Here is a 19,066-nt window from a genome sequence, read left to right as displayed (position 1 = left end):
ATTAGCATATTACCCATTTATTAGTATAGATTGAATTTCAGACACTAAGCTCTATTGTGTCTATCTGCTCTCTTTCTCCTATATTTCCAGCTAATGATCTGTCAACATCTTCAGTTTACCTGAAGCCTTTGCTGCCTCATGGCTTCTGCTTATTCACTTCTCTCTGTATAGCTTTTCTTGTGCCATTGTCATGTGTGCAGATTGTGTATCTCTCACTCCAACTGCCAAGGAGGGGAGTTCTGATTGGATAGACAGGTCACTGCCCAGGTTGGGGCACTGTCTCAGAGCATCATGATTAGGCTTCCGTGGGTACCTCTGTTCAGGGGGCTAGCCCTGGTTTCGTTACCTGTGGTTACTCGGTATCAAGTATTGTCTTGCTCATAAGAGGAATGTGGTTATGGCAGACACTTAGAATATTATTCCCATCATAATAAATTAGAGTCTGATTGGTATTCATTCAGTCATGTTCCAGGTCAGATTCTATGGCATGGGAGAATACCACAGCAGGCTAGTTCGTCGCATTCCCAGAACGTGGCACAGAGCTTGGTGTACAGAGTAAGCAATGGAAAAATACTGGCTGAATGAAGGCTGAAAGGAGAGGAAATGCTTTGATCTTGTATGTATCCGGGGCCCAATGGGCAAGGTCAAAAAGTAAGGCAAACATGCTTGACCGACTCATTCTCTAAGTGAATCATTGTAGTCCATGGCAAACCACACAAGGCTGCTCCCTAGAGAAAGCTCAGATCCAGAAAAACGCCATCCTCCTTCACTTTTGCTTTATGTTGGAAAACAGTGAGTAATACGGAACTTATAATTAAGTGGATTTTGCCATTACAGTGGGAGACTTGCCTCAGGGCTGTAAATCCCAGAGTTCCTTTTTCTCCATGCACTTGTCACCATCCTAACAGGCATCATCAAAACCCGTTAGAAGAGGACCTGTTCCTGGGATTTGCTGGAAGGGCTGCGGCATATTAGCATGTTCAAATTGAGTTGGAAACCTAATTGGGAGATTTTCCAAATTCAAAATAAAAAGACTTTCCTATGGATAACGTTCTTTGATTTCTACTTCCCCTTTTCCGCCATCACATATTGAATCACTAACACCAGCACCATGACAAGGGTGGGGTGGATTCTTTCTCCTTGCCAACTATTTTTGACTCAGAATTAATTTGGAATTAGAATGAAGGAGAATTTTGCTTGGTTTTATGATGAAGGTCGGGCTAAAGTTCTTTGTAGCTCCACATTTGTGTCTCACCATTTGATTAGTATAGTGGTACCAGGTACCTGCCACTCTGCTCTGCACATATTAGGGTCTCGGTAAACACTTAATGACTTAAATGATCAAGGTGGATTAATAAGGCCACGGTCACAGGTCATTTAACATGATCCAGTTTCATTGTTTCGGACATCACTGTGAAACGGGGAGAACTCTCTAGTAAATGTTTACCATCTGGACTCCAGCTGAATAGGAAAAGACAATGAGGATAAGATAGAGGATGCACACAAATTCATAACTATAAGTGGAAAATATTGGGCAGTCCGTTTTTTCTGTAATAGGAAAGTCAGGATGCTTTGTTGGCTCAGTGTAGGTGTTCGTCACACAGACTTGGGTCAGAACCCTGCTGTGCCACTGAATAATGTGACTGCAGGCAAGTTACCTACACCCTACCTGAGCCTTCGTGCCCGGCTGTGAAACCGAGGGAACAGGAGCGCCTGTTTGCTTCATGGAGGATTGTGATGGGGTTTAAATAGGTCACGCGTTGGAAGCTCTGGCCACAGTGCCTGGCACAAAGTCAGCACTCAGTCACTTGGTGGGCGTGTGATTGTGACTGTTACTCTCCAAAGTGTTGTTTTGAAAATGTAATTCTTTATGACAGCAGTACCTGGTATCAGATAATTCAGTATAAATGGAATATGTCTCTTCCTAGTAACAGAAATCCAACAGTATAATTTCCTTTAGGTAACAGTTTTACATACCAACAATCAGGAGAAGAAGAGATACCCTTTACATCTTTGTAATGTGCACACAGGTTGTTTCTCTAGAGCCAAAGAAGAGTATCTTGATCTGTAAGTTCAAGATCTTTTCTGCTCAATAGTTTCTAAAGCTAATTATTATGACATTTCTAGGGAGGTTTTCGATAAAGCTCACCTGGAAAGAACTATCTTTTCGTGGCCGGATTACTGGTGGTAGTGGCTTTTTTAGAAGCTGTACAAACATGGTTACGAAACACTCGTGCGAGGCACTGACACGTTCTCCAATTCCTCCCCTGTGGTCATGTAGGTGAGACGGGCATCGGCAAGTCCACGCTAATGGACACTTTATTCAACACCAAATTTGAAAGCGACCCCGCCACTCACAATGAACCAGGCGTCCGGTTAAAAGCCAGAAGTTATGAGCTTCAGGAAAGCAACGTCCGGCTGAAATTAACCATCGTGGACACTGTGGGATTTGGAGACCAGATAAATAAAGATGACAGGTATATCTTGGGATTTTGTGGGGATATAAATGGATGAAGCCATAACATGACCCATCCCTGGTAAATTCAAAGGCTGAGTGTTCACTGATGATGGTAGTTGGTCCCACTGTATCGATGAAAAGATGACAAGTTCTTGTCCTGAGACATTTTCTTAAAGTCAGAACCAGCCTGTGTGATTGATTCCAGCTAGTGTAAGCGGAAAGGGGATGTGTTAGAAGGAATAAGGTAACTTATGGCATTTTTCCAGGAGGGCCATGGAACCAGGTTTGGGGGATTTCCCGTCGGGAAAATCAATTTAAAGGAACAGAAACATACAACTGCCCCACAGGACAGTTAGCGGAAACCCCTCCCGCCAACCACCTTGTGGCCCTGGGCTAGGTCCCTGGAACCTCCACCAAGTGTGTCCAGATAACCAGGGGCCTCCACCATCGCCTGCAAGAAGAACCCTTCCCCTGTGTGACTTCTGCCTCGGGTTGCTCCTGAACACCCTAAGCGAAGGAAACATTTTTATGAAAGATCTGTTGGGAAAATCTTAGTTTCTGGCTGACTACGTTAAATGTTCCATTTTATCTCAAAAGAAGTTTGAGAAAGTTAAAATAAAACTGTCCCAGGCCCAAAGATATTTCCAGGAGGGGGCTCCCAGAGACATTTTTGAGCGATGACAGCATTGTGGGAATAAAACACCACGTCAACAAATGATGGTGTGTTTACTCAGAGCTCAGAAACTTCATTAGCACCAGGGCTTTTCCTGTTTGGTTTTTTATTCAAAACTATGTATATTATATACATGTGTTTTGTATAAAGGAACTTGAACTATTTTTTTTATCTAGAAATGTGCATTGCCTAGATCGATGGGGGGAGAGGCAAAAGTAGGTTATAGTTTTTGTATGGAAAATAATACAATAATTAATAAATAGTAATACAAGAATAAAGTCTGTTTCATGCACTCACAACTGAAAACCTACTTTTGCCCACCCTGTATTTTATCTATCGCTTATCTATATGAGCACCATGGTAATGAAAAAGAAATACTTAATTCCTTATATAGCTGAGCACTGAGCTCTATTTTATGTATAGAGCAATTTAAATGCTCTTCAATAAACATTGTCCGGTAATAACAGAAGGACGTGTTAGATATAGTGAGAGATGTTATTTTGCTGGTCAAAATGGACTATCTGTACATTGTGTAGGGGTCGGGGACAGCTGAGCAGTTGCTCTTAACTTATGACCTCAGTGCCAACCAATGATGGCGAGGTTACTGCCTGAAGGCTGTTGGTAATGCCAAGTGGAGTGGATCAAGAGAAAACCCTGGCGACCAGGAAAGAGCACAGGTGCATTGTGGAAGCCCGGGAGAGAGCTGGGGCCCCTGGTCACTGTGCAATCACAGCGCACACTCAGAGCAAGGCGTGTCTCCATCTCCGACCCGCACGGTTTCTCCCTGGGGTTAAAGTGTGTGCACACCGTTGGGAAGGCAGCAACTGGACCTTTTCAGGATCCCTTTCTGCAGGAATGAGACTATCCTCCAGCATTCTGCTGCTAAGATTCCACGTGCTGTTCTGGCTCAGAGTCATGCCTCAGTCCCGCCCCGACGTTTTTGCCCGCCTCTAATCAGGGACTTTGCCTTAGGCGGGTGGGTTTGCACTCACCTGCACCGACCAGCAAGTGGCTCGTCCTGTGCCGATCCTCATCGCTGCAGCTGGAGGCCTCTTTAAGAAATTATCTGACTCATTTGGGTTAAATAGTAGTTTCCAAGGAGACTTAGAAGAGAGGAAGTGTGATATTAACCTAACCTAGATACCAAATATTTTTTTTCTTCTGAAATTTCTTGACAGCTGTTGCATAACCTCTTTCAATGGCATTTAGAACTCTGTGCCCCAGAAGGCAGGGTGGACACTATGGACTGTAAACCCAAATGACTACTGTTTAAAATAGTTGTTCAGATAGGCCCCGCATCCATCCAAAAATTGGAAGTGGGATATGCATTTTTGCGTTGATATGTAACGTATGGTAAAGGATGTGCTGTTTCTCTGAACCCATGATTATTTCACTAGTGTGGGGATTAGGCAAGCTTTTCTGCCATTGATGCAAGACCTCAAGAATGTCCCAGTTTGTTTATATAGGCTTCGGACATGTCGGCATTCCTGCAGCATTATCTGCCTGGGACCAGGCTAGCTAGAAGGAGGCAGGAAGAGAGATCTGGTAAGGTTTCCTGTTATGTTTAGCACGATTAACTCTGTGGATTAAGGGCTTCCTTGTTTTGTTGTCTGTGCTCTTCAGTGAAGAAGGAAAGGGGTCTGGAGAAGAAGGAAACCAAATTTTGCTATAGGGCTGAAAATCAAATAATTAGCCCTACATGTGGGAGGTGGAGACAGACTGTCAATGGCTTATTAACTAGAATGATAAACAGCCCTGCAAAGCATGGGTGGTTGAAATTCACTTAGAGAGAATCCTCAAACTCATCAAGTCTTCATCAAAGTTATAAAAATAGAATTGAAGTAGACTGGTCTTTGAGTTCTAATTTTTTTTTTTGGCACTTTCTGGTGAAGGTAGTTGTGGGATAACGAAAATTGACTTTGGTTAACAGATAGCAAAGATAGAGAAAAATACATGGTAGGTGTCTGGTCATATATAAAATGGAGAGTCAGCCCTGAATGATGGCATTGGCTATTTTGCAAGAATGATCAGTGGGTGGATAAAAAACATTGTGTGAACATTTATTCCATCAGTTTCATAGTCAAACATTTGCCCTTTTATTGTGTTTTTAATGGCTGGAGGTATGTGAAAAAAATGAGTGGTGGGTAAAAGGGAATAGCCCCATGCCATAAAAGGAAATCATGTGAAAATGGAAGGGCTAGATATGGTGTGCTCTCCCCTCCCCCATTTCCTCTGATTTATATAGCTACAATCCTGAGATGTTAGAATTGGCCAAACAGAATATAAATAGGTGTCCTTTCTATAAGAATGGAAACTAGCAAAAGGCAAAATAGGGATTCAGTGTCCTTGTCTTTGCAACTGAAATGCTGGTAAGGGGAAGTGGGAAGGAGAGGAAGACGGGGCAGAGGATCTGTGTGAAGGGTTGTGAACCAGAGGATAATGCCTCTGGAGCTATTTCATCAATGTAATTAAATCTTCCACAGAGGACTAGTGATTTTGGTAAATAGTTCTCCTGGAGTACATTTTTTATTAGGTTAGAATGATGCACAAAATGGATGGGCTTTTGTGTGGGGGAGGTAGGAGGGGGAACCCGAGGTTTTTGACTTGACCAGCGGTGTGGATGGAGGTGCCCTTCGCTGTGCTGAGGAACATGGGAAAGTGTGGGTTTGGGGGCAAGATGAAGTGTTTGATTTTAGACTCAGTTAGTTAGAAGAGCACCTGGAGACATCTAGTAGGCAGTCGGATGGATGGGTCTGATGCTCAGGTGAAGGATCGGGTTGGAAGTAGAGATTTGTGAATCATCATCATCAGGTGGATGGCAAGTGAAACAGAGGAAAAGCTGTGATTTTCCAGGGAGACCACGTAGAGAAAAAGGAGAAGAGGAAAGATTGGCCAGCACTCCGTAACAGGAAGTCAGAGGCGGTCCGAGCTGTAAGAGAACAATAGAGTTCTTTGGCAATATTGAATCCAGGGCAGAAAGCATTCCTCACTTGAAATGGAGAGATGATGGGCCTGACTGGCATGGCTCTGTGGTAGATCATCAACTGATGAACCAGGAGGTCACGGTTCGATTCCAGTCAGGGTACATGCCTAGGTTGCAGGCTCAATCTCCAGTAGGGGGCGTGCAGGAGGCAGCCCATCAATGATTCTCTCTCATCATTGATGATTCTCTCTCTCTCTCTTTCCCTTCCTCTCTCAAATCAATAAAAAAATATTTTTTTTTTTAAAAAAAGGAGAGATAGTCTGTCTTCCGTAATCTTGGAGCATCAGAATCAAACCAGAGGCTAAAAGGGAAATTAATAGAAAGCAGAACATGCTTGGACAATGGCTGGGGAGGAGGTGCTGAGAAGCAAATTAGGAACTGGGGAGCCAGAAAGGAGCAATTGCTGTGAGCTGCTTTTCCTCCCCTTGGGGTTGAGAGGGTGCTGGGGGAGTATCTTGATTCCCCCAACACATGCCTCAGTGTCAGGAGACTGAAAGACCAGGCCCCGGACTGACAGGCATCATGGCCCTCATTGGAGGGGCCAGGTCCCTCCCTGACTGGGTATGAGCTCAGTGGCAGAGCAGTTGCCATGGAACCAGGTGAGGGTAAAGTTCTCTTGTTTTTTCCCCCCTTGACTTTTAAAAATGTCAGGCATGCTATTTCTTTTTTTTTTTTTTTTTTAATATATTTTATTTTTTACAGAGAGGAAGGAGAGGAATAGAGTTAGAAACATCGATGAGAGAGAAACATCGATCAGCTGCCTCCTGCACACCTCCTACTGGGATGTGCCTGCAACCAAGGTACATGCCCTTGACCAGAATCAAACCTGGGACCTCTTGGTTCACAGGCCGATCTATCCACTGAGCCAAACCAGTTAGGGCAGGCATGCTATTTCTTATTTGTCGTTTCTTATATGACAGTGAAACAGTTATATCTTACTTTTATGTGCTAGTCCTTTACAGATATTAGCTCACTCCTTTACCACAATAGCTCTCTGATATAGATACCATTTTTGTCCTTGATTTATCTATGAGGAAACTAAGACACAGAGAGCTTTAGTAACTTGCCCAAAGTCACACAGCTAGTAAGTTGTAGAGTAGACTGTGGTCTGAGGTGGTCTAGCTTGGGTCTATGCTTCTAACCACCATCCTGTATAACTATCCTGGAATAAAGATGAGGATTACTATTGTTATATAATGCCTGCCTATATGTTAAAATTGAAAAACATAGAAGACTTATCACTTGCTCATCCTTTTCATTGGAATTTTGCTTGCCGTGATTGAGAACTTTATTCTTATTGCTGAGGCACATTCCACTTTTTTTTTTTTAACCTCTAGAGACTTGTCTGCTTAAAATGAACCAAGGGTTTGTGATAAGTTTCCACGGAAAAATGTCATCAAAAAGCTTTTCTGACAGTTTTGGTTTGAGTCATAAATTTGTTTGGTTTCTCTGTTTTATTTTTACTTTGGTTTTTTGTTTGTTTGTTTTTCACTTAAGGTGCCTGCTGTCATCTTCATTTTAAAAGATTTGTAGTTCCCTTCCAGGGATTTCAGTTAGTTTATAGTCCTGAGGCTTAGTGTTGGAAGGTTTTTATGTTTCTTAAAGTTTAAATCATTCCTTAGCACCATAGTAAGTTGGGGAGAATCAACCTGTTGTATTCCCAATAGGCCGGTCTCACTGCTGCTGACTAACCTCTCCTGAGCAGCTAGTCCCCTGAGGCCCAGAGGAGTTCATGGCTTATTCACAGTGACCTGTGTACCACCTGATATGCTTTTAATGATTGTGTTTATGGTCAGTTCATCGAATCATACATAATCACCCAAAAAAAGATTTGAATTACAACTTGGGGAGCAGAGGGTTATAAAATGTGTCTTCAAATCGTAACATTTAGAGTTGGAAAGAACCTAGAAGATCACAGTGGTCCAGGCATTTCAGTTTATAGCTGGAATCCTGGAATGTGCCCAGGGCTTTATGAGCGCACAGAGAACCCCTAACCTCTGGAGGCACGGGCAGAGGCCCAGGCCGGGGCTCCCAATAGGAGGCGGTGCCATGTCCTGAAATTAGAGACCAGTTTTATTTTGTGCACCAGTGTCAGTCAGGTGGTGCAGGCTGTCAGAATCACTTTGTTGGGACAGATTTGGAGGCTCAGTTTTGCCCCAAGAGGAAAGAATGCCACCGCCTCTTAGCAATATCTTCAGGGGTTCCACGGGGGAATTGACCGCATGCTACACTTGTTTATCGTCTGTTTTAGAGGACGCCTATTAGGCGGGACGATGATAGGAAGGAGACCGTCCCAGGTAGAAGAGCTAGTGTGAGCAAAGGCGTGGAGGCAGAGCTTGGTGTGCGAGGCTGGGCCGGAAACAGTGAGCCGGGTGGTGTGGGACCGAAGACAGAAGGCCCCGGATGCAGAGAATCGGGCTTTAGCTCTCGGGGCAGGGGGGACCGTAGACATTCCTAGAGCATTGTTCCACACTGAACTGCTGGGGAGCCTTGACTAGAAGCGTGCTGATTGAAAATGTGCTTTAGAAAACTTTCTTCTGCATTCCAGCTACAAGCCCATCGTGGAGTATATCGATGCCCAGTTTGAGGCCTACTTACAAGAGGAATTGAAGATCAAGCGGTCTCTCTTCAACTACCACGACACCAGGATCCACGCGTGCCTCTACTTCATCGCCCCTACTGGGCACTCCCTGAAGTCCCTGGACCTGGTCACCATGAAGAAGCTGGACAGTAAGGTACTCACCACCCGTCTGCTGCCCCCACTCTCCTGTCAGCTCACCTTTGTTCCAAGGCCCCAATGTATTCTCTGCTTTCAGTGTACATTTGTTTTGTTTTGTTGTAAAAACATTTTTTAAAAACAGTTATGGGTTCACAGCAAAATTAAGAGGGAGGTACAGAGATTTCCCATATAACCCCCCACCCCCCCCCCCCCCCCCGCATGCATAGTCTCCCCCATCACCAGCATTCCCCTTCAGAGTGGTACATTTGTTACAATTGATTAACTGTGTCGATAGATCATAATCCCCCAAAGTCCATAGTTGACATTAAACTTCCCTCTTGGTGTACATTCTGTGGGTTTGAACAAATGTGTAATGACATGTATCCGTCATTATAGTATCAGGCACAGTAGTTTCATTGCCCTGAAAACCCCCATGCTCTGCCTGTTCGTCCCCTAAACCCATAATTTGTGTTTTCTGGTTTATCGAACCATAGGGTTGAGCAATGTGAGAAAAATGCTTCAAAACTTCTCTGGATGTTAGGAGAAAACAAAAAAACAAAGCCATGTAACAGCTTTGTTACAAAGCATTTTTAGTTCTTTTTCTTATTTTTTAAATAGTTTATTGATTTTTTTTTAGAGAGAGGGGGAGAGAAAGAGAAACATCAATGAGAGAGAAACATCCATCAATTGGCTGCCTCCTGCAAGCCCCCTCCTGGGCATTGAGCCTGCAACCTGGGCATGTGTCCTGACCAAGAGTCGAACCAGCAACCTCCCGGTACACAGGACAACACCCAACCAACTGAGCCACGCTGGCCAGGGCTATTTTTAGTTCTTACATTAGCATAGTATATGGTCTGGTGAGTTGGGAAATTACTTAGTGGAGACAGGGAAATGGTCATAAGAGGGGTTAAATTTAGGGAGATTGAAACATAAACTTAGGATTTCTTTATTTCCTTAAAAACTTTCACTAAATCTCTGAAAAGGTTTGGCTTTAATTTGAAGTTTAGAATGAAAAAAGAAGTTGATTTTTTATCTGTGTGGTAACAGTCCATCTTAGATGTTGAAGCTGACTGCGCCCACGAGTTGAAAAGAAGTGAAGTCCTAGTTTCAGTTTGACCCCTGAGCTTTCCACATTGATAACCTCTCTCTCTCACAACATTTGAAGGAAGGAGCTGATCTGCATTTCAGTTCATTTAATTTTCCGTTTTGGGATAAATGGAAGGTAATATATTTCTGAAATAAATCAGCAGCAGACGAGAGCAACCACGGAACGAAGCTATGGTATTTTCTCCTTTTGAGTCCAATACAAAGTCTTATCAGACTGAAACTAAGACTATGGTAACTTCAGAAAAGATTTGCAAGTCCCTGGGAATGAGGAAAAAGAGACCTTCAGTCTAAATCGCCTGGTTTGTCTATCTTCTCTGATCAAACTGGCCTAAAAACAGTGGCCCTCTGCCATTTTGTCTGTGTGGCTATTAACTGAACAGTCAATGTGTACAAAAGATAGCCCGTGTGAGCAGCCAGCATTTCTGTTCCTTCGGTCCCGATCCCAGTGTCCCACCGTTTCTCTCTCCGCACCCCCCCCCCCCAACCCCCATCCCCGTCAGTGATGTGTTTTTGTTTTTAGTCTGCCACTTGCTGGAGGAAGAAGCCCAAGCGTGATGAGATTGGGAGTTGGTTGAGGAGTAGGTTTTTCTATCAACATGTCATCTCATTCTGGTTTATCAAGGATTTCTGATTTGGCTCTTGGGATAAAAGGAGAATCAAAGGAATGCAGACGTGACCTGGAAGCCTCCCTAGAGACTCTCCTCTGGCCAGGATGGCTTTCTCACCGAGTCCGTCCCTTTTCACCTGAGCTGGGTGGAGAGCAGGGCCCCAGGTATCGGATGGCAGCAGCATGTTATTGAAGCCTCGGTACCGACCAGAGTGGAGGAAAGTTAATCTTAAAAGTGAATTTTTAAGAATGAATGTATGCTATGGACAGCGCTGACTGAAGCTGGGAGACGAATGTCCCACCTCAGGGTCTGGGGCTTGCCCTGCAGGACACCTTGGCGCTCTTCGGGGCTTTCTGCTGCTGTTGTCAAACTCCCCTGGTCCAGGTAACCGATACTCTGAAAGCGAGCCCGGCCTCGGGCATAGGTCTCCTTCTGGCCTGAAGGAGTTGTGTGATGGAAGCTAACTTTCAAAAGAACTGGCTGGTGTGATTTTGAAAAGTTTATAAGTAGGTGAAACCATGTTTGTTTTGGTTAACACTTAGATGCTCCCCTCAGGTTATCAGAAGGACAAAAGGATGTTTCCTGCATAGAGCTGAATATTCCACTGTTCTAACGAAAACTCTATTTTATACTGCAAACTACCGCCAGGAACGTGCAAAAATCAAGGTCCTAAGGAGCTGGGAGGGGCCTGAAAGGAGTGGCTGGTTACTCAAGGATAGGCGTCTTTGTTATCGCCTGTTCTCATAGAGCAGTGTCCTTTTACTCTGTGCGGAAGCGTGAGGAAGCCCAAAGAGGAAACGGCAAGTGTGCTTCCAGCTCCGAGGTGAAGAGAAAGTGTTTGCAGGTGGAACTAAAAGGTTATCCCATGTCATCTTAATGTTGCACCTCCGTCAAAGGTCCTGTTGTCAATATCATCTCTATTCTCCAAGTGAAGTTTATCCGTTTTCACTTATCTGTTTGCTGTTTTTATTCATTTGTCTATTTTTCTCACGTTGGAATTGTATCTGTTTTATAGGTGAACATCATCCCAATAATTGCAAAAGCTGACACCATCGCCAAGAACGAATTGCACAAATTCAAGAGTAAGATCATGAGTGAACTGGTCAGCAACGGAGTGCAGATTTATCAGTTTCCCACAGATGAAGAAACGGTGGCAGAGATCAATGCGACCATGAGTGTAAGTCCTCAGTGAGAAAGGACCAGGCAGTGATGCTCCAGCAGGCTTTTCTTCGCATCAGCATTGCAGTGCGACTAGGACACTAGACTGGGAACTTGATGTCTTCAGTGTGGCCTAGCTCTGCCGCTAGTTCCAGTCATTTAGCCACTGTGCGACTCGGTTCTCCCATCTATCAAATGGGAGAGTTAAGGAAGGTGATCTCACATTTCCTCCCCACTCTAACAGTTACGATTTCTACAGCGGATCTTGAAGGGAGTGCCCGCCCAGCGCCGTTTCACACAGAGCAGCTTAAGGGAAGCAGATCTCTGCTCGCTGTGCCAGGGTAGGCAGAAACATGGCCACCTGCCTCGCTTCGCTTCTGAGATTGGTTCCTGCCTCTCCCCCATTTTTTTAATTTTCCCCACCCTTTCCTGAATCATTAGGTAAACCGGCAGTTGAGGGTGTAGTTTCCACATCACAGGGAGAAATTGGTCAGGAGATTAGTGATTAAAGCTGCAGCAGTCTAGGTGTGCCTGGGAAATCATCTCTCCTGGCGAGCCCCCATCCGGCTGGGATAGCCGCAGCGTCCCCCTGCTCTCTGTGTATCTGAGCCATGGCTCAGCTCTGAGCCACAGTGGCTGTGTGTATCTTTTTTCATCGGGAAATGCGTAACTTCAGTAAAAGCAGCATTCTTGAATTCTTAACATTGTAGATGACCTTCAGTGAAGTGTAATTAGCAGCTACCGAAGAGCTTGGCCTTACCTGAACGCATGCTAAAATTTGATTTCGACGTATGCCTAGTGGCAGAGGAAGCCAGTCTAAATTTTCACATTTGTGGGAGGTGAAAGTATGTCATGAAAAATTGTCTAATCCCATCATTTTTAAATGTTACTAGTGGCACTTTTAAAAATTAACAGGCTTATTGAGATATGATTGATAATACTGTACAATTGTTTTTCTAGTATATTCACAGACTTGTGCAGCCAATGCTACAAACAATTTTAGAACATTTTCTTCACCTCAGAAAGAAACCATATATCTGATAGCTGTTCATTCTCTAACCATCCCAGCCACAGGCAACCACTGATTCACTTTCTTGTCTCTACATTTGCCAATTCTGGACATTTTCTAGAATGGGAGTCATGCTGAGGTCCATCTAGAGCAGTGGTTCTCAACCTTCCTAATGCTGCGACCCTTTAATACAGTTCCTCATGTTGTAGTGACCCCCAACCATAAAATTATTTTCGTTGCTACTTCTAGCTGTAATTTCGCTACTGTTATGAATTGTAATGTAAATATCTGATATGCAGGATATATTTTCATTGTTACAAATTGAACATAATTAAAGCATAGTGATTAATCACAAAAACAATATGTAATTATATATGTGTTTTCCAATGGTCTTAGGCGACCCCTGTGAAAGGGTCATTCGACCCACAGGTTGAGAACCGCTGATCTAGAGGATTCAATGACTTGGTCAAAGCCAGGCAGTTAGTAGCAGCCCTGAGATTTCAACCCAGACCCCGGCCCCCAGTCCTGTGTTACGTTTGGCCTCATTCTTTGGGAGATCAGGTTACTCCACAGAACTGCCTCTTGTTTCTTCGGCTCGGCATGCAGACTTTTCTGTAGAGGGCTGTTTCATTTAGGGAAGATTTCTTCCTTAAAGTAATCCCACTATGACTAGGACTTTGGAAGCAAATGTACCTTTCTTCCTCTCTGGGGCTCTTACTGTATGAATTTAAAATTTAGGGATCTCATCAACGCGGAGCTCCACGCTGCCCTGTTCTGGCCACACTCGGAGTTGTCGCCCTGGCTGTCGTCCTCCTGTGGCCAGGACAGTACGGTGCTGGAAGAGTTCCTGGGAAACAGGCCCAGGGGGTGTCAAAGGAAGGTCGCCATTGGGAGAATGACTGGACTCATTCAAAAGACAGAACCAAAACTGATGGGCAAAAGGGCAGAGAGGGGTTTGGGCCCATGTGGAGTTTGAATGTTGGCACCACCGCAACACAGCCAACACCTGATCGAAGTGGCGAGTTCCCCTCAGAGTGGTGGGTGAACGACAAATTCCGCTTCAACTCACGGAGAAGAGATAACTTGGAGGGATTCCTGTACCGGGTCAAACTGAACAATATGTAAGGGCTCTTCTGCCTGTAAAGTTGTATTGAGAACTTCATGGTATTAGTAACACCTGACATTTTTGACATTTAGGGAGCATTTGCTATGTACCAGGTACTGTTCGAGCCTTTCCATTTCATCTTTACAACAGTCCCCCGGGAGGTACTATTACTTCTACCTCACATCCTGAAGACGGCAGCCATGCACCTAAGGTTGCACAGCCGTCTGTGGCGGAGGCAGGAGCTTCGCTCTGGAGCCGACACCCTCGCCCTTTATGGTACCCACCACCAAGCAGAGCAGTGTGCTGTTCATGCCGTTGTCTAGGACTCGGGTTGTGATGCCACGTGTGTATTCCCCGTGGAACTGCGATTCGGGTGTCCGTGTGGGATTCAGGAAGGAACATCTAATTCTCTCTGTTTGTCCCTCCCCATTCTTTCCAGTCGTCTTGCACGGTCAGGAAACTAAATTTGTGTTAACTTCCTTGGAAAGGAAGCACCCACGAACCTTCCACTCTCTTTCTCCCTTTACCAGGTGAATAGCCATTCCCAAATTCATCTTGCTCTTTAGCAGGCATTTGCCTTTCGGTCTTCATTGCCAGCCACCCCTGGTGATGAAATGCCGTGTGAAATGTGGAAGGGGCTCCCTTGGCAGGTGCCCGGTCACTCCGCTTGAGTGGAAGAAGCATTTTCCTTGGTCGTTAACACCAATGTGGCCAGAAGGGGCCTGGTGCTCCTGGGCTTCGGGGAGCACATTTGAGTTCCAGACTTGGAGTCTGAGAAAGAGACGTGCTTTCCTCCTTCCTGTGCAGGGTGAGACAGACGGGAGAGTGTAACTATCTTGAGCAGCAGAAAACAAACACCACCTGGGCAGCCTGGGTGGAGGGTTACGCCAGGTTCTCTGTGGGAGAGGGCTTGGCTTTAAAACATTCCTCCTTGCTCGACTTATCTGCAGTGGAAGGACCCTGGGTCAGGGAACCCTCCATCATAATCCTCAGGGCAGCCATTTCAAATGTTCTTATTCTTATATGCTAATAGAAAAGAGATAATTTCTGTCCATTCCCCCACCACCAATGCAGCCGCAGCTTCCAAATAAACCACGTGGAGCAGTTGGTTGTCTTGACCACCAACTGCTTGAGGTACGTCCAGGTGCAAGGCCTGAGCCAGTAGTTTGGGCTACGCTGTGTTTCTGGCTTGAATTTTGTGCAGCAGTCAGCTACCTGAAGCAGTGCTGTGGAACAGAAATATGAGCCACATGAGTAATTTAACCCTTTCTAGTAGCCACATTAAGAAAAAGTGAAAAGAAACATGAAATTCATTTTATAACTTATTTAACCCAATATACCCAACATATTATCATTACAACATGTAATAAATATAAAGATTATTAATGAGGTTTTTTTCAAAGTCTGAAATCCAATGTGTATGTTACATTCATAAGACATTCCAACTTGGATGCGTACCTAGTTACTCCTAACATACTTAAAAGTTTTTAAAATATAAAATAGATACCCAAAGGACTATTTTTCTTTAACACTTGCATCCACATTGACAAAACTGGTTCTTCTCTTTGTAGAAGATTGGAGTTTGCAGCAAAGTGAAATTCCGTTTCTTGATTCCACGAGCCCCATTTCAAATGTCCAAGGGCCACCTAGATGAGCAGCTACTGTATCGCACAGCTTGTGTCTAAAGCTTACTGTATAGTTGCAAAGACCCATACAGGGTCCCCATGGATCTAGCTCAGATCAAATATTCAGAATGGGTGTGGACAGGTAGGATGCACACCCACTCACATGCACGCATGCGTGCGACTGCAGTGTTTCCCTCTTCTACCTCCCGGCTTCTCCCGCCACTGAGCAGGGGCCTGAAGCAGCAGGGAGAGTATGGAGGCAGGTGGAAAACCAGCCTTCTCCAGAGCTGGGAGGGTAACTGCGGCAGGTCCTTGAAGAACGGCACTTCGTTCACCGTCCTTTCGTTATAAGTTTGATGAGTGAAGGAACAATTGTCTCCTGACCAGGCCCACTGTCTGTGTGGAGTTGTTGCGTTCTCCCCACATCTGCGTGGTTTTCGCTGGATACTCCGGTTTCTCCCACATCCCAGGGGTGTGGGTGTTGGGTGAACCACGTGTATCTAATTGTCCCGGTCCGAGTGTGGGTGCGGGTGCGAGTGCGAGTGCGCCCTGTGGTGGAAGGCGGGCGTCCTCTCCAGGGAGGGTCCCCCCTGGTGCTCTGAGCTTCCGGGAGAGGCCCTGGCCACCCTGGACCATGAACTGGAATCAGCAGGTTGGGAAATAATGATATTACTTGTTTTTATTAATCTTTCTTCACTGTATGTGTAGCTCACATGCATTTCCACGTGTAGAAGTATTTGGGTCTTTGTAATTTCAGTGATGTTTTTGTGACCAGAAATATGCCATAGGAACTTAACTCTTATTGATGTCAATTAAACTCGAGTAAAACGATCTCATCTTATGGTCATTTCACTTAAAGTTGCAGTTGCTAAGAACTTGTTGACGACGTTCAGTGAGGACTCATGGTGCTCTCCATCCTTGTGTTGTTGGCAGGTCCATCTGCCATTTGCCGTGGTCGGCAGCACTGAAGAGGTGAAGATCGGCAACAAGATGGCCAAGGCCAGGCAGTACCCTTGGGGCGTGGTGCAGGGTATGTGTGCGGCAGGAAAGGGATTCTTCACGTTCAACCCCTGTGGTGACTGACCACGTTTCTCCCTCCCCACCTAGTTTGAGGAGCTCCTTAATCGTGGGCAGGTGGAAGGGAGAGGCAGGGTTGTACACCTGGCAGTCGTGGAGGTGGGAAAGAAACAGCGACCAGGTAGGACGATGGTGACAGTGGAGAGAAGAGGCTGCAAAGCCCTAGTGCCAATGAGGCAGCCCCTAAGAAATGGCTTGTAGGAAATTCAGTATAAATTCCTGTTAGGAGAGTTCTTCCCTAGGAGTCTGAACCATTTTCATCACTAAAGCATAAGAAAGCTGCAAAGAGTTTCTTGCAAACAAGAGAATGCTTATCTTTCCATACTTGTTCATCTCTGGGAACATTATCCTCCAATTAAATGTTATTTCAGGCCCAGCCACCATGACTCAGTGGTTGAGTGTCGACTATGAACCTAGAGGTCATGATTCGAGTCCCTGTCAGAGCTCGATCCCCCGTGTGTGGCGTGGAGGAGGCAGCTGATCAGTGATTCTGTCTCATCATTGATGTTTCTATCTCTCTCTCCCTCCCCTTCCTCTCTGAAATCAATAACATTTATTTTGAAAAATAACAAATGTGATCTCAGTAAATATCTGAGAATTAAGAGAATGTCTGACCTATATTTGGTGCTGGGAGACATGACCACAGTCTCTAACCTGAAGAAGCTTCCCAGACGCCAGCCTGATGGGCAAGGACTGTCACCTGCCCTTGCCATGTGTTCTGAGCAGGGTGTCCAACGCTGTAGATTAGCATGATGGCTCAGAAAGGTCCTTCGTTGCTTTGAGATCTGTGAGTCCTATGTTTCCTTTGTTCAGAATAAAGGCAATAAGTCTGTGAAAAGAAACAATGCCTTTGAGATCCTAGGAAAATTAAAGTTTTTATGAATCTTACTCATTTCTCTACCATGAAAAAATTTTCTTCATAGTGTTGTTGGTAAATTAAAGGAGGTGGTATATTAAAAAATCCTTGTGCAGCTCCAGACAACATTGAGAAATAGACTTGTCTTTTTCTTTTATTATTTACTAGAAGCCCAGTGCACGAATTCATGCACAGGTGGGGTCCCTCTGCCTGGCGGGCAATTGGGACCATATTACCTAGTCCTGTGGTTGGCAAACTCATTGTCAACAGAGCCAAATATTAACAGTACAATGATTGAAATTTCTTTTGAGAGCAAACTTAAACTATATAGGTAAGTACATTGTTATTAACTTAATTAGGGTACTCCTAAGGCTTAGGAAGAGCCACACTCAAGGGGCTAAAGAGCCTCACGTGGCTCGAGAGCCGCAGTTTGCCGACCATGGGCCTGCCAGCTGGGGAGAGGGACCGAGGGAGGTTGGCTGTGGGAGCGCACTGACCACCAGGGGGCAGCTCCTGCATTGAGTGTCTGCCCCCTGGTGGTCAGTGCACATCATAGCGACCAGTCGTTCAGTTGCTTAAGCTTTTATATATATAGATTTTTTTTATTGATTTCAGAGAGGAAGGGAAAGAGAGAGAGAAATGTCAATGATGATAGAGAATCATTAATCTGTTGCCTCTTGCACACCCTCTGCTGGGGTTTGAGCCCACAACCCAGGCATGTGCCCTGACCGGCAATCTAACCATGACCTCCTGGTTCATATGTGGATGCTCAACCATCGAGTCACACCTGCCAGGCTAGGCCTGTCTTTGACACCAGATGTCATGGTGTTTGAACATAGACTCAGCTTCCTCTGTGTGAGTTAATCCATGCTTCTGTGTCTACAAAGCAGGAGTCATTATGAGAGTAAAGACAGTATTTGTCTGTCTCCTCCCACAGTGCCCTGCACTGGGCAGGCACTCGGCAGTCATTCCTGTTGTCAATATTCTGGTCAAAGTCAGAAACGTTGTCTTCATTGGCGAAGTGAGGTGGATCCAGTAGAGGATCTTCCGGTGGCTTTGAGAGATTTCACGAGTAGTGGTGACAATATCTTGGAAACATCCCCCCTGACTTTCAGTGACTGACAGCAGCCCCACCCTCCGCTTCCCCTCCCCCATCTCTTGCAGTGGAGAATGAAAACCATTGTGATTTTGTGAAACTGCGGGAGATGCTGATCCGCGTGAACATGGAAGACTTGCGAGAACAGACTCACACCCGCCACTACGAGTTGTATCGGCGTTGTAAGCTCGAGGAGATGGGGTTCAAGGACACTGACCCTGACAGCAAGCCCTTCAGGTATGCGGCCACCTGGCAGTCAGGTGTTCCAGGACAGTGGGAAGGTGGAGTGTTGTGAGTCGAAGAAGTGCTTGTTGGGTTGAACTATCGGAGGAAAGCACCTGGGAGGGCAGGTGATCTCATGTTGCCAGGCACTGTGGCAACCACTCTATCTGGATTGTCTACCATCGGTGTCGTTGATGTCATTGTCGTCATCCTCATTTTACAGAGGAGGAAACTAAGGCACTGAAGTGTAAACAACCAGCCGAGGTCCTACAAGTAGGATGTGACGGGGGGGAGGGGGGGGGGCAGGGGGAGAGGTTTTGAACCCGTGCCCTTAATCATTACACTCACAGAGGCACAGAGCCTGGCCTAG

At 45.3% G+C, this 19,066-nt stretch overlaps 1 protein-coding gene across 6 annotated transcripts in view; it reads left to right on the top strand.

The window, feature by feature from the left end:
* Window positions 1-19,066, top strand: part of SEPTIN11 (septin 11) — a 96,527-nt gene that overhangs the window by 56,466 nt on the left and 20,995 nt on the right. For all 6 annotated transcript variants that reach the window (XM_070394402.1, XM_070394410.1, XM_070394428.1 and 3 more), the window contains exons 3-7: window positions 2,282-2,477; window positions 8,663-8,849; window positions 11,564-11,725; window positions 16,379-16,475; window positions 18,543-18,711. In XM_070394402.1, the coding sequence (XP_070250503.1) occupies window positions 2,282-2,477; window positions 8,663-8,849; window positions 11,564-11,725; window positions 16,379-16,475; window positions 18,543-18,711 (811 nt within the window). The remainder of the gene's footprint in view (window positions 1-2,281; window positions 2,478-8,662; window positions 8,850-11,563; window positions 11,726-16,378; window positions 16,476-18,542; window positions 18,712-19,066) is intronic.

The sequence above is a fragment of the Myotis yumanensis genome, unplaced genomic scaffold (genome assembly GCF_028538775.1).
Source record: "Myotis yumanensis isolate MYYU_CA2020_CCGP unplaced genomic scaffold, mMyoYum1.0.hap1 SCAF_1, whole genome shotgun sequence".
Taxonomy (NCBI): Eukaryota; Metazoa; Chordata; class Mammalia; order Chiroptera; family Vespertilionidae; genus Myotis; species Myotis yumanensis.
The sequence above is the reverse complement of the archived record's forward strand: the minus strand, read 5'-3'. Positions and strand labels throughout refer to the sequence as shown.